General features: G+C 39.1%; 1 protein-coding gene across 4 annotated transcripts; it reads left to right on the forward strand.

Annotated features, from left to right (window-relative positions):
* Window positions 1-2,300: 2,300 nt before the first annotated feature.
* Window positions 2,301-9,586, forward strand: LOC118812788 (zinc finger protein 239-like). 4 transcript variants are annotated; one of them, XM_036577909.1, is made up of 4 exons: window positions 2,316-2,406; window positions 3,396-3,673; window positions 3,817-3,900; window positions 8,283-9,586. In XM_036577909.1, the coding sequence occupies exon 4, from the start codon at window positions 8,289-8,291 to the stop codon at window positions 9,243-9,245; it is 957 nt and encodes a 318-aa protein (XP_036433802.1). In that variant the 5' UTR covers window positions 2,316-2,406; window positions 3,396-3,673; window positions 3,817-3,900; window positions 8,283-8,288; the 3' UTR covers window positions 9,246-9,586. The 4 variants fall into 4 exon arrangements, with proteins under 4 accessions (XP_036433804.1, XP_036433802.1, XP_036433801.1 ...); XM_036577908.1 differs by lacking the exon at window positions 3,817-3,900; XM_036577910.1 differs by lacking the exon at window positions 3,396-3,673 and having other exon boundaries at window positions 2,327-2,406.
* The last annotated feature ends 5,378 nt before the right edge of the window (window positions 9,587-14,964 follow it).

Below are 14,964 nucleotides of genomic sequence, written 5' to 3' on the forward strand. Positions count from 1 at the left end.
TATCTATTTTAGCTACACCCTGGGGAGATTTATTTCAATGAGGCATGACCTCTAACCCCAAAACTAATAACAAAACTAACAGTTCAGAAATTGGAATCACTATAGACAGCAATATTCTCTGATTAAAGAGAAGCATGCACAGCTGCTTATCTGCATTTTCTACAAAGCTCAACAGATAATGCAACACACCTCCATAAGCCCAGGCCTACTCCTAACACACATTTATGCCTTTATTTGAGAGACTGCATACGGGACTATGGGCCAGTTCATTTTGACTATTTCATTGAATGCTGGGAAAGTGTCACCACAACAAGACACTTTAAGTTCAGATTACGAGGCAGTTTCAACTGAGCTCACAGCTAATTATGCCATGACCATGTGATTACTGTGCTGAATTTGACAGAATTTTGAAAAATTGTATGACTAAAAGTTGATAGATGTGCCTGTACTTGCAAAAGGGGACAACATCTTGGTGTAACTTACTCTTTAGACAGATCTAGAGCACAGTGGTGTGCAGGCACCAACAGTTTTGAAGAACATGTCCATGTCTATTGTACAAAACTTTATTTACTTATTTGAAACATTACAACTAAAGAACAAAATGCAGTAAGTACAACACACAATTAATTCAATTCTGAGTGCTAAAAGGTGAAAGTATTTCTTAGATTTTCTAGCCATAATGAACCACCTCATAGTTCTTAATATTATTTTAAAAAGTGTTGCATTCAAGCATGTTGTTACAAATGTTTCTTGGCTCTATTGCCATCCAGCAGCCAAGCAATTGTCTGTGAATTCCTTTGAAATCGTTAACCTGAACTTTTATGCTAATTCACAGTGCTGATTTCTGTTAATTATCTCTCTCTTCAAACAGTGTTAATAAAGGAGGCTTAAAATTTCCATACAAAAGATCCTAATTCTAAATTGAATGTTATAACCACAAGGGTTTAAATATTTATGGAGGCTAAACTTCCACCTGGAATGTAACTAAAATTTCAAAATCACAAGTGAAGCTCTAAACAGCTCCTATTACATTGTTGTATGTCGTATACAAACAATGTCTCTCCACATACAATATCTGGATCAACCAGAAGAAAATGGTGGACTGGGTGGACTGACAAAAACATTTTACCTGTTTGTCAACTGAAAGAATTTCTCCTTAGGAGTATTCTGCTTTTTTTGATCCTATACTGAATTGTGCTTTAATATTATTATTTCTTTCAACATTCTGAGAAAATATGTTTCTAAGCCAGTTGTGGTGTTTTGGAATTTAAATGATCTCTTTACTAATAAACATTCAAAAACAATTTGGTTTCTACCTAGAAAGTTCCTCAGTACAAGCAAGGTATAGGAAGTTTCTTTAATTTTGCATAAATGTTATCCAATCCAACCTATACATATATATTATATATAATAATAAGTACATAAATTAGTATCACATGTTTGTTGTGTAGCAAACTTAAGATGGGTAACATCCACTTATTTTGGTTTGGTATTATGGATTTTGGATTGACATTGATTTTTTAAATAAAAAAACTGTACTGCTATTGCTATAAAATTTATCTTTGAAACTTGTGAACGTTCAGGTTAGGTACAACTTATATTACAGACTTTTTCTTAATATTATCAGAATTCTTTTTTTTAAGCTAATTTGCAAATCAAAGATCAAAATTTTGTCATATTTATGCCAAATAAACATGACAAAATGAATATGGTAAATATTAAACCCTAATGAAATTGCTGTATATAATAATAATAATACTAATAATAGTAATAATTTTTATTATTATTGCTATTATTATTAAACGAGAAATAGACGTGTTTCTGAAAACAGTGGAGTGTTTAAGTGTCCTGCTGTGCTGAACTGGTATAAAACTCTCCTGGATTTTCTGGATCTTGTTCCTCACCAACGTAGATGATCTAATTCTGATTGCTTTATTACCATGAAGAGTCTCTTCACTGGCCAATCAACCGACAGCTAATATGAACTTCTAGCCAATGGTAGCGCAGGAGGCGGGGTTTATCAGTATGTGGACAGTGGCGGAATCTCTAATGGCTCCCTACTCCCTAAATAGTGCACAACGTAAGTCAGGGAACGACGGTCTCTATGGTCAGATCGTGCAGTTACTGCTATATAAGGAGTAGTGCAGCCAATGGCTGAATAACAAATAGTTTTTTGGACAAATAATATACTATTTGGGTGCCGAGGTCTATAATTCACGGCATACATAGCGCACTACATAGGGAGTACGGAGCCAATTGAGATTCAACCTCTGGGTCTCCAAAGCCAAAAAAGCGGAGAAGAAGAAGAATCCAATGACAGGCTTGCCAACCGCTAAAAACTGAGAAGAAGAAGAATCCACCGCGCCACAATGTTACTAGAGAGAAGCAGACGCTGCTCCGTTGAAGGTAACGAGCTGTTTACTCTGTGTTTTAACTCACTCTTACAGAAACGGGTAGAGAAATGTTCACATGTGAAAAAAGGTGTAAAATAAGTGAAGTGTGTGCGCTAACACAGAAGCAGCTTTTGTCCAGACGGAGCTGTGAAGGCCAATGTTAGCTCTTAGCTCTTAGTGTTGCTCTCAGGGCGATCTTGTTTTTGTATGGGTTGAAGTGCTGAGAAACTAGTCACATTTGTTATTACATTTATTATTTCGTTAACATTTCGTTCATTATTTCGTTAACATTTCGTTCCTAATTCTAATCCTTTTTTTGGCTTTGACTTTATTCTATTCCGCACCTGGACTGCTTTACTGTTTCTCACACCTCTCACTTTGGCAAGTTACCCTTTTATTTTAGACCATAAAGATCCAACAAGATTAGAATAGAGTCAGAAACTTAACTTCATGTGCTAATGGATGGATGCTGGCTGGAATACTTGTGCTTTTTTTCTTCTAATTGTATGTTTATGAAAGTTGCTTTTAACACTATTATTGTAATTTTTTCGTGGGCTACATTTATTTCTTAATGGAGTGCTAGGTTAGCTTGGAGGGTGGGAGGGTTGGTGCGAGGGTATTTTTGCTCCAGGGGCCCCCTTACAGTTGCTGAGTGAAACTGACTTTTACACTACTGGCAAATACTGCACACAGTAAAAATTAAATACAGTTTCTGTGGGTCAGCCAAAGAATTAGCTTGACCCGTTAGACAGTAGTAGACAGACGAATGAGATTTTTACTCTTTACTCACTCATATGTTCTAATTGTCCTTGTAACATATCAGATGGTTGGTAAGTAAAATTAAGGATTCCCATTGGTGCCATTTTCTCTTCCTGTTGCTGATGAATATTTGTTTTGGTGTTTTGTCTTTGTATTAATCAGCAGACTAAAAGTTACATGCATATTTACTTATGACTATAGATGTCTGTACTAGCTTCCCAGTGACTGTTTTTTTTTTTACAGAGCATAGAAAATGGGTTGGTCCAGAGAGAACTCTCTCAATTGTCTATTCATATAAACACAGAAAGAGAGAGAGATCTGCACTACTGAGGTGTTGCTGAGCATAAATAAACCAAGCAGTAGCTGTCATTTCTGATTTTACTGTAATTTTAATCAGACTTTGACAAGCCAGTGCTTCTACATGTTTCTTGAAAACCACCATTAAAATGTCTCAGCTGTTATACTTTATCTTATGTTCCATCAAAGTGAGAGCCACTGGGAACCTACTACGAACATTCCATGTAAGTATGCATGTACCTTTCTTCAACATCAACATTGTTACACTGAATCTTAGCTCAGTGCATATTTAGCCAGTGTAAGAGAGATGACACATGAGCAAGATAATTTTGTAAGACGACACACTGTTACTTTGTTCACTTAACAGAGACAAAAATGGTGCCAATTTCAAACTGTGAAAGCGTTTGCGGGTGGTTTACAAGCAAGCTTCACTGTATGGTAACGAGATCAGGTAACTCTTGCAAATGTTCTTGTCCATGCTAGAACAAAGACTGACTTTAAACTGTGACAAACTGAAGATGACTCAGTCTAATGATGTTTACTGAGATATTATGATGTTATAGAGATATTATGCAAAGATAAGCGATTTAATTTGCATTACACATATGTTTCTGAGTTTAGATGATCAAAACAAAACTGGTTAAAACATAAATACATGGAAAATGCATTAATATTCGAGATTTTTGGTGTTCTTCAACTCTCTTGATGTTCCAGATTTACAAGATATGGATCAAAGATCCAAGATCTCAATCTATATGTGCAGGTGTAGGTTGACTAAATAGAAGTTACAGTAAACTAGAGTGAGTCTGTTTGAGGTGTGGATGTGGTGTGAATTGTCTCTGGAGATCATCATCATGGTGATTCAGAGGTGCAGTGACAGGCCTATAGACCAATACACCAGCACTACTGGCTGGTTCAACAGCCTGATGGCCCGGGGGAAGAAACTGTCTCGGAACCGGCTGGTTCTGGACTTTATGCTTGTGTACCTCCTCCGGCTTGGCAGCTGTGAGAACAGACGTTGGCTTGGGTGGGTGGAGTCCTTTTAGAATCCTCCTGGTCTTCCTCAGGCAGCGGCTGGTGTATAAATCCAGGTGGTTTGTGAGCTGGACCCTGGTGATGTGCTGGGCTGTCCGCACCACCCTCTGCAGAGCTTTCCACTCAATGGCAGTGCAGTTCCCATACCAGGTGGTGATGGAGCCTGTTAAAATGCTCTCCACAGTACATGTGTAGAATATTCTGAGGATGCGGGGGTTCATACCAAACAACCTGAGCCACCTGAGGTAGAAGAGGCGCTGTTGAGCTTTCTTCACCACCCATGTGGTGTGTTTGGTCCATGTCAGTTCCCCTGAACTTGAAGCTGCTGACCCTCTGTACAGTGGCTCAGTTGATGGTGATGGGGGTGTGCACTTTATCTTGCTTCCTGAAGTCCACTATGAGCTCCTTGGTCTTGTTGACATTGAGAGACAGGTTGTTCTCCTGGCATCAGTGTGTCAGGAAGCTGACCTCCTCTCTGTAGGCCTCCTCATTGTCATTGGAGATCAGGCCCACAATCGTGGTGTCATCTGCAAATTTGATGATGACATTGGAGCGGTGTCTGGCTGAACAGTCGTGGGTGTACAGAGAGTACAAGAAAGGGCTGAGCACACAGCCCTGAGGAGCTCTGGTGTTAAGGGTCAGTGAGGAAGAGGTGATGTTGCCCATCCTTACCACCTAGCATCGGCCTGTCGGGAAGTTCAGGATCCAGCTTCACAGAGAACTGTTCAGACCCAGATCCTGAAGCTTAATGTCGAGCCTTGAGGGCATGATGGTGTTGAATGCTGAGCTATAGTCACATACATGTTCTTTTTGTCCAGGTGGGAGAGGGCAGCGTGTAGAGTCAGGGATCAGTGTAGAGAGGGCTTAAAGATGTCTGTGAACACTCCTGCCAGCTGATGTGCACATGTTTTGAGGATGTGTCCAGGAATGCCGTCTGGTCCGGCTGCCTTGCGGGTGTAAACGTGCTTAAGGTTCTGCACTCAGCGGGGGCTGATTCCAGGAGCGCGGCGCGAAATGGGCGTATAAAGTATTCAGCTCATCTGGAAGCGCAGCACTGATGTTACTCACAGAACAAGTTTGCCTCCTAAAGTCTGTTATTGTGTTTAACACCGTTCACAGGCTTCTCGTGTTGGTGGTGTTTCCTGATTTAAAAGCAGCGGTATGTGCAATCGGAGCTGCATGGACTTCACAGTTAAGCCATGGACAAGATGTCCTTCGAGCCGTGTTCATGGAATTCCTGTGTGGAATGTAGAGAGGATTTTTAGCTACAAAGTGTATCATCCAGGGTTGCTAGGAATAGTGTCCATTCCTCTAGGTGGAGATCCAGGAAAAGAGACTTATCTGCAAATGAAGGACTTGATCGCTTCACAAGGCAGTTGACCACCTTTTGCAAGCTTGTCTGAGAATATTTTTGAATGGTTAACAGCCGCTCAAGCTAGTTACTTTAACTTGAAATAGTTAAACTAGTTCAAAACAGGTCTACTGTAGTTGGGTCCTTTGCCCATGTGGTGCAGACAATGGAAAAAGGCAGAACGGAGGAGGGGCCTCTCTTTTGGGGTAAAAAGGAAGAATTGTTGAGAGCTCTTTTAATGCCTGAGGTCACTGAACATGCCCCTCTGCTAGCAAAGAATACAGCAGATCAGCGATTCACAATAATTATCTAGCTGACCCATATATATATATATATATATATATTATATATATATATATATATTATATATATATATATATATATATATATATTTTGGCAAAGGTTTTCAGAACTGATATAACTTTTCCAAAAATGTGCCACGTTTCACAAGTGTTGGAATTGGTTTCATCTTCGCTCATTTGGATTTCTTTAATCACCAGCTTTCAAACACTAGGGAAAAAACGTTAGGTGTAAATTATAAAATAATTGTACAATTTTATCAGCTACCACTTTATTGTTTGAAATTAATAACATTTGATTTCTGTGGTCTGTTGTAACCACTATGAAAGCTTAACTGCCATCTACAAATTAATTAAATCATCAACAGTGATTATCAGGGACCAAGCACAGTTGTACTTGGTTGTTGTTGTACTGAATTAACTAAATAATTTACCCCTGTATTGTATTCTCAGAGTGTACCAGAATCTACCAGAATTTTCATGTTAATCACTTAAATTTTCTTCTAGTAGTGATGCAGTTGGACCCGGCCTGGGGTTGCTTTCTGAACTTGTCACATTTTTTTTCAGTGCTCATTACTTCTTGTGTCTGCAAATGCTAGCTCTTAACACAGATCTCAAGCCTAAACGTAATAAGCAGTAATACCAACAAATCACACAGCTAGAACCTGCTCCTTAGCAGATGTTTATAATCACTAGTAAACAAAACCTGCAAACAAAAAAAATCCCCTTCAAAGCACAGTCATTGTAATACCTGTATGAACACCCCATCTGTTAAGAAGCACTATAGCTTATGAAGGAGAATTGTTTACCTGTCACTCTCAGCCTTGCCAAAAGCTCCCTGAATGTGTGTATGGCTGTGTGTTAAAATGGAAACAAGTATGTGTGTCTGTCCATGCTCTGACATGGCTTATCCCAGGACTGGCTCCCGCTGAGGACATTTGTTGGTCAGCCAGGTCAAGTGTATTGCTACTACAGTGAATCGGTTAAATTAAAAGGGAAACTGGCTCTTGTCCAACCAAAAGCTGGGCACTAGAGTTCTCTCCATTAGTGGTCTTGTCACATTAGAAGTCAGCAACATGTAGCCCTCCAGGTCTTTCTTCTCCTGATGAAACTACTCTTCACAAGGGGGCCAAGGTGATGTCACACCTGAAGAAGTCAGCTTGTGCGATACCATGTAACCAAGTGTAATGTCAAACTGACATGCAACTTAGTCTAAACCAAATATCTACTGTTGAATACCTACTGTTGGTCTTGCAACAGATGTACCCACTGGGTATGTGTTCCTTTTCAAAAAAGATTAGGCCAGTTTACCTCAGACATAAGTACCTGACGAGATGAAATCCTAATCACAAAAGATCTTGTTGCTGTACAGTGCCTTTAGAAGATTAGTAAGCAGCCCAGACTTTTGTTGCACAGTATCAGAAGGGAAAGAAGAATTGGTTGGCCTCTTCTTAGCCATGTGCCCATAGAAAGTTCAGATAGGCCATAGCCGTTCATGAGAGATGTGGGACAGTAATTGGTCAGTACTATTTGTCCTCTTTTCTCCTGCAGGGTCGAATAGTTCTGTGGGGTAACCATTTCAGTGGCATTTCCACATGGACACAGTTTGACACAAACACTTAAAAACCGGGCTCAGCACATTTTTTGGAGATGGTTAGCTAACTGTGCTCACCGTTAGCTAACCGTTTGGTGTGATGACTTGACAACATAACTTTTGGTTGTCAGTATCCTGCCACTGTATTCTGCTGCGTTATTGCAAACCTGAAAACAATCTAATTAGTTTAGTTCCCTTACATGGATGCCAAGTAAGCAGTACATGATTTTAAATCCACCATTCAGTAAATGCCAAAAAGCGTCAATCTAACACCAATTTCTAAATGTTAAACGGCGCTGATAACCAGGAGAAAGTAGCTGGAGTAGATTCTGAATAGCAAAAATAAATGTGTAGATGTTGCCCAGATAATAGATCCCAAAAAATACTGAACAGAAAAGTAGGTATAATTTTTATAATGTTTTACTGTAAAAGATTTGTCTGGTAAACCCAACAGCCTGACACAGCTTTTTCTGTTTGACTACTTTGATTTCTGACCAGGACATTTGTTTTACTACATTTGACACTGAATTTTATATTTTCCTATTTTTTTCCAGGAAAGAATGGCCTCCTCTGACTTCCACAACCACATCAAGAAACCATCAAGCCATCAAGAGAAAGGCATCGCAATGCTGAAGCCAGAAGAGATTAAATGTGAGGATGTGGTGTCTGAAATCTCCACTACTCAAACATCTTCCGCTGCACTCTGCACCAAACCGTCACCCAGACGAACACAAAACAGGACAGGCAAAGGAAGAATTCACCAATGCTCAGAGTGTGGACAAAGTTTTACTAGACAGAGTCATCTCCAAATACACCAGCGCATTCACACAGGAGAGAGACCGTATCCCTGCTCGGAGTGTGGACAGAGTTTTATTAGACAAAGTAATCTCCAAATACATCAGCGCAGTCACACAGGAGAGAAACCGTATTACTGCTCAGAGTGTGGACAGAGTTTTTCTGTACAGAGTTCTCTCTATCGACACCAGCGCGTTCACACAGGAGAGAAACCGTATCAGTGCTCAGAGTGTGGACAGAGCTTTACTAGACAGTGTTATCTCCAAACACACCAGCGCATTCACACAGGAGAGAAACCGTTTCACTGTTCAGACTGTGGGAAGAGCTTTAGAGAGAGTGTTGCCCTCAGAAAACACCAGCGCATTCACACAGGAGAAAAACCATATAACTGCTTAAGGTGTGGAAAGAGTTTTACTAGACAGAGTGATCTCCAGGTACACCAGCGCATTCACACGGGGGAGAAACCGTATTACTGCTCAGAGTGTGGGAAGAGCTTTAGAGAGAGTGGTGCCTTCAGTGCACACAAGCGCATTCACACAGGAGAGAAACCGTATTACTGCTCAGAGTGTGGGAAGAACTTTAGAGAGAGTCGTGCGCTCCGAATACACCAGCGCATTCACACAGGAGAGAAACCGTATAAATGCTTGGAGTGTGATATGAGTTTCAATAGACTGAATCATCTTAACAAACACCTGCACATTCATGCAGGAGAACAGCCATAACACTGTTTGTACTGTGGGAGGAGCTTTAGGTATTTGAATAACATAAAATAGTCTTCCAATGATGGGATATGTCCTGATTCTCCTGATCCTCCTAGGAATACACACTCAAGAGCTTGGAAATGCTAAACTTTTCAAAAAACTGTATGATGGTGAGAACTTCTTCAGATACCCTGTACTGTTCAGCAGTAGTAATCATCATGAAGGTCTAACTGAAAATTAGGAAGATGTGAGAAAGATGTAAGTAATTTTAATATGCTCATTTTAAATAACATTTACTTGAGGCTCTATTCATGCCACAGGCTAAAAAAAGATGACTAATAAAACGTTTTTTTTTGACTGAACGAAAAGGTGTATTTTCCTCTTGTTAATAACAACGCACTGGTTTTAAAAATGTTGCACATTGACTTTAGGGAGTGAATCAGTGTCCCTTACAGCCCCACCATCCATGTGATTTTTAAAAGATCTTTCCGCTATTCAGTCCGCAGTATTATCATTCACACTGTAAAAATGTACAGGATGTGTCCCAGGCTCTTTGTGGGGTAAGAGATGCTGCGGTTGGTTAAATCTAAACTCTGAGTGATTAAGTGCAGGTTCTGAATAGGGTGTACGCAGAAAAAAACATTGATAACGCTTCACAGTCATGTGACTGAGCAGGGCAGAAGATTAGCTTCTTTTGTCGACTTGAAATTGACAAAAAATAGCTGGGCTTATTGAGTTAGCTTGCTTCATGGAATAACCCCTGGAAGATCACATCCTGAAAATCTTACACACACACACTTTTGCACTTTTAAATAATCTGTTAATATTGGTTCATGTTTAGATTGTGTTTTGTTCTAGTGGTCTGTGTATATAGGAGGGTATATCATGACCCCCACCATAATGTGTGACCATGCGCTGTGAACTGGGAATGGGCCATGCATAAAGACATTTTCACTGTACACGATTGTATTATGATAATTTAATGTAATAATACATAGTAATCTGCTAATTCTGGGTACAGTGGTTTGTAGTCAACATTTCACATACTGTGTTGCATTAAATCCAGTTAAACTGTGTGTTATGCAGACAGGAAAATAACAAAGAACAAACCGCATCCTGATTTTAAGTAAGAACCCACAGAGGGGGAATCCGCTCAGGCAGTTGGAGGAGTTTCAGATGCATGTACACTATATAAATTATCTTCATTAGCGGCATATACGCTGCTTAAGTGCATTTTCTACAAAGCTCAAATGAGTGGGCAGTGTATGCTTTTGCACCCCCATAGACCCAGGCCTGCTTCTAACATGTATTTAAATTTGACAGAATTTTGGAAGGACAGAACGTTGGGACACAACTGATATTATGCACGTGAAGCATAGTGTGTTGGTGTCAGCTGAAAGTTTTGAAGAGCATGTTCATTATACAGAACTTTACTTATTTGAAACATTGCTACTGAAGAGCAAGATACATTAACTACAGCCACAATAAGTACCATTTTTAAAGTCCTAAGATGAGTTTAAAGTTTTCCATAGGTTTCCAAATCATTATAAAGTAGTTCATAATTGTTAATATTATGTTAAAAGATGTTGCATTCAAGCATTCTGTGCCATTGATATTGGAGCATTTAATTATATATTTTAATAGTGCTTTTTAGAGTATACTTTAAAAAATTGCATAGGCTTTGCGGAACAAAAGGAAGTGAATTCTATGATATTATTTGGTCAAACAATGTAATACATGTATTGATTTAAAATGGTAAATAGATAAATACATATAGACAAATTAAGAATTAAAACAAAACACACTAATTCTTGGCCCACACTACATTGGTTATCGGTTATGATTTTAAAAATACTGTAGTGTGACCAAGGATAAATTCCTGATGGTCTTGTTTGAATCTGTTTAGCCACAAATACCTTAACTGTAAGTGTTGTTACGGAGTTTGGAATGTCTTAATTTCATAAATAAAAAGACTTGTATTGATACTGCCATTAAGCATGAGTTTCTCTTTGGATGTTAAGTGATGTTAAGACGTTAAGCTCAGATAAAACTTCTAATGCAAACCATTTCTTAATATTATCAGAATTCTGTTTTATTTAAAGATAATTTGCCAATTGAAGACCAAAGTTTGTCTATAAAAATATAAAAACCAGAAAGACCAAAGGAACTCTCTGTCGCAAGGTATCTGTAAATACAAAGAAGTGTCCTTGTTTACATCCATGTCAGCGAATATTATCTAGTCAAAGCAGGGTCACAACTTTAGATTTTAAACATAGACAGCTAATATGGATGAAGTCTTTAATGACAGTTTCTCATGGACAGCCCTTTATGTTATGTTAAAAATACTAAATTTATTATGTGTGTGTGTGTGTATATATATATATATATATATATATATTATATATATATATATATATATATATATATATATATATTTCTTCTATAGGGTTTTATGGAACATTAAAAATAAGTAGCATACTTGATATGTGTCCTGTTTTTTTTCTTCATTTCCATAAGAGAAATGTCAGACAAGCCCACATGTGGTGAGCAGAAACGTGTGGGTAGCAGAGTGTGGCAACAAAAAGCTCAAGTGGACACATACCGTGATAGCTGGTGCTGCTGGTCAATGCTGGTAGGTCCATGAGCATTTGAAATGCTTTTGCTTCTAGAGCTGGGAACAGCTGAATTGCAGCGACAGCTGCTGTCCAGCCGTAATGCTGGGTGACCATTTGCAGCTGCGAGGAGTACGGCTCTCAGGCTCCCAGCATGGGAAGTGGATGTGTGATGAGGCAAAGGTATTGCCCATCACCAGAAAGACTGCAAAACTGTGAGTGTTATACTTACCTGTAATACTCACCTGTTGTCTGTTCCCTAGCAGAATCAGTAAAAGGGAGGCAGAGCAGACTGAGCTCACTCATGAGTGCACCAGAGGGCCTATGGTCAGCTCAAGGGAGGGGTGATGTTTTCAACCTAGAGCCTATAAGAGAAAGAGAAACAGGTTAAGGAATGTGCGCACTGTATTTCTACTGGTGGTACTTCTACTGGTAGTATAACTTACTAAGGCCTTGTGATGTTGATTGCAGATGATAGGCCCTATAGAAAAGGGGTTGGAATATGATATGTGTGATAAAAAAAGGTGTGGGATGCAATTCCCCAGTGAAACACTGGGGAAATAATTGGGGATTCAGGATGTCTGTTGCAAAATCCCAAGTCATATGTTTTTTGAGAAAATCCAATGCTAATGCACTGGGTCTAAAATTGTAAGGCCAGGACCTCGAACAAAGTGGACAGATTCCTTATAATGTGGAAGGACTCTAAGTTGACTTGGAAATACCACACTGGGAAAATGTCTGATAAGTGTAAAAGAAGCCTCAACATTTTTAGATGTTTAGATGGATGTGACTGGGAGCTGGCCAGGTGTCTGTCTTGAATATCTGTGCTGCATTGATCAGGGCAGTCTTTGACTATGGTTGTGTGGCCTACAGGTCAGCTGCTGCATTTAACTTGAAACCACTTGATATTATAAAAGCACAGCAATAAGAGTGTGTTGTGGTGCGGTCAAATCCTCTCCAATCACATCCTTGCAAGTAGAGACAGGAGAAATGCTTCTGCATCTACGTAAACTGGCATTGTCTGCAGTAAACTGTGTGAAAGGGCATAATGAAAAATACACCATGGTAGGCATACAGTATACTTGCAGTGATGCCTTTTGTGGTTCGGATGTGAGGCCGACATCAAGGCAGATCAAATGGTATAACAGAAGCTTGTTTATAACAATATAGTACCTAGAACTATGACTCTGCCTTGGTTCTTTCCACTGTCAAGTGTTGAATTTGAGATAAATGAGAAGCTGTCTTCGAATACAGATGGACTAACTTGACCGAGCATTACTATGGCGTACTACAAACCTATACCCATGGCCCAAGACATCCAACAATAGGAATTACAGCAGCAGCAGTGTACATTCCTGAATTCCAGGTATCATTCAAAGTGAGATTATTAGATGATTTGGTTGAACACAACCAAATCATCTAATAATCTCACTTTGAATGATACCTGGAATTCAGGAATGTACCTGAAGAGGACTACCCACTGAAGATAGTAATATGCTTGAACTCTTTGGATGTGCTTAAAAGTATCCAATCTAGTCAATCCCATTGTGGGTCAGATCTTGTTCTGGAAATATACCAAGTCCTTTACAGGCTTCAAAAAGATTGCATATCTGTACCTTCTATAGGTACCAGCACATGTGGGAAGTGAGAGGGAATTAAATTTTGGACAAGAATGCAAAACAAATCCTTAAACAACAAAGATGCGAATTTAGCACTTACATTAAGTAAGGTGGAGGCAAAAGTTTTAATTAAAAGATATTTGCAAACATTGTGGCATAACTGGGAACATTAACACAGGAGTAGACATCTATACAAAAATCAACAATGGATTGGCTTAGCTGTAACCAGAAAATATGATTGGAAGCAAGAAATTGTTATTATACTGCTTCGAATAGGGCATACTATGTTAAATTCCTCACTGCACTTAATAAAGAAACATGAAAAAGGGATTTATCAATACTGTCAAAATAGTATTAGAGAAAAAATAGAGAAATGGTTAAACATGTTCTGCTTCACTGTGAGATGTACTCAGCTCAAAGAAAAATTTTGGCAGATTCACAGAAGTCACAGGGTCACAAGGACTTCTCACTGTAGAGCTTACTTGCAGGCCAGGGTCATGGATGGACAGGGTGCACAAACAGATTTTTCAGGTTCACTGCTTGTTTGTTTGTTTGTTTGAAAAATGGATTGAACTGGGTAATCATGCGTTTCTGAAGTCTCGCTCTACAGTTCAGTAGGTGGCAGTATTGCACCTTACATTCGCCTGACCACTGCCATTAACACAGAAGAAGAAGAAGAATTCAGCAGTCCACATTGTTATTACAGAAAAAAGATGTTAATCTGTTAAAGGTAAAGAGCTGTTTATGGCTTTCTTAAGCTGCTTACTTTGTGATTTTAAGTCACTCTTGCAGAAATGGGTAGAGAAATGTTTGCACCTGTAAAGAGAGATGTAAGATGTGTGAACTGTGTGAGCTCACACAGAAGCAGCCTTTGTCCAGACTGAGCTGAGGAGGCCTCTGTTAGCTCTTAGCTCTTAGCTCTATGATCTTGAGTGATATTTTTTCCTGTATGTGTTGACGAGAGTTAGACGTGGGTAGAAACTAGCCACATACATTATTATACATGTTATTTCGTTAACATTTCATTCCTAATTTGTTTTTTGGCTTTGACTTTATTCTGTTGTGTTGGTTCAGCTCCTGGAGATACTGCTTTACTGTTTCTCACACCTCTCACTTTGGAGATTTAGTGGTGCTAGTTAAGTTTGTGTATGGGAGGGTTGCTGTATGGTGACCCCCGAAAGTTACTTTGCATGGGCACACCCCCTAAGGCCACCACGGTATACTTATAGAAATACATTCTAAAGGACTGCAACGAATCTCTCTCTCTCTCTCCCTCACTCTCTCTGTGTATATATAAATATATACACACACACACACAACATATTGACCATCAATATTGACACTTAATAATAATAATTAATAATGTCTAATAATTCCACTTCCCATGATACTGTTGGCATTATGAGTGTAATGTGCTGGGTTCACAATTTGATATTCTTACAATTAAGAGATTGGTGTTGAATGTTTGCTATGGGTGATGGTTGTTTGCGAACTTTGGTGTAATAGCTT

This window comes from Colossoma macropomum, unplaced genomic scaffold (assembly GCF_904425465.1).
Source record: "Colossoma macropomum unplaced genomic scaffold, Colossoma_macropomum, whole genome shotgun sequence".
In the NCBI taxonomy this organism is placed as follows: Eukaryota; Metazoa; Chordata; class Actinopteri; order Characiformes; family Serrasalmidae; genus Colossoma; species Colossoma macropomum.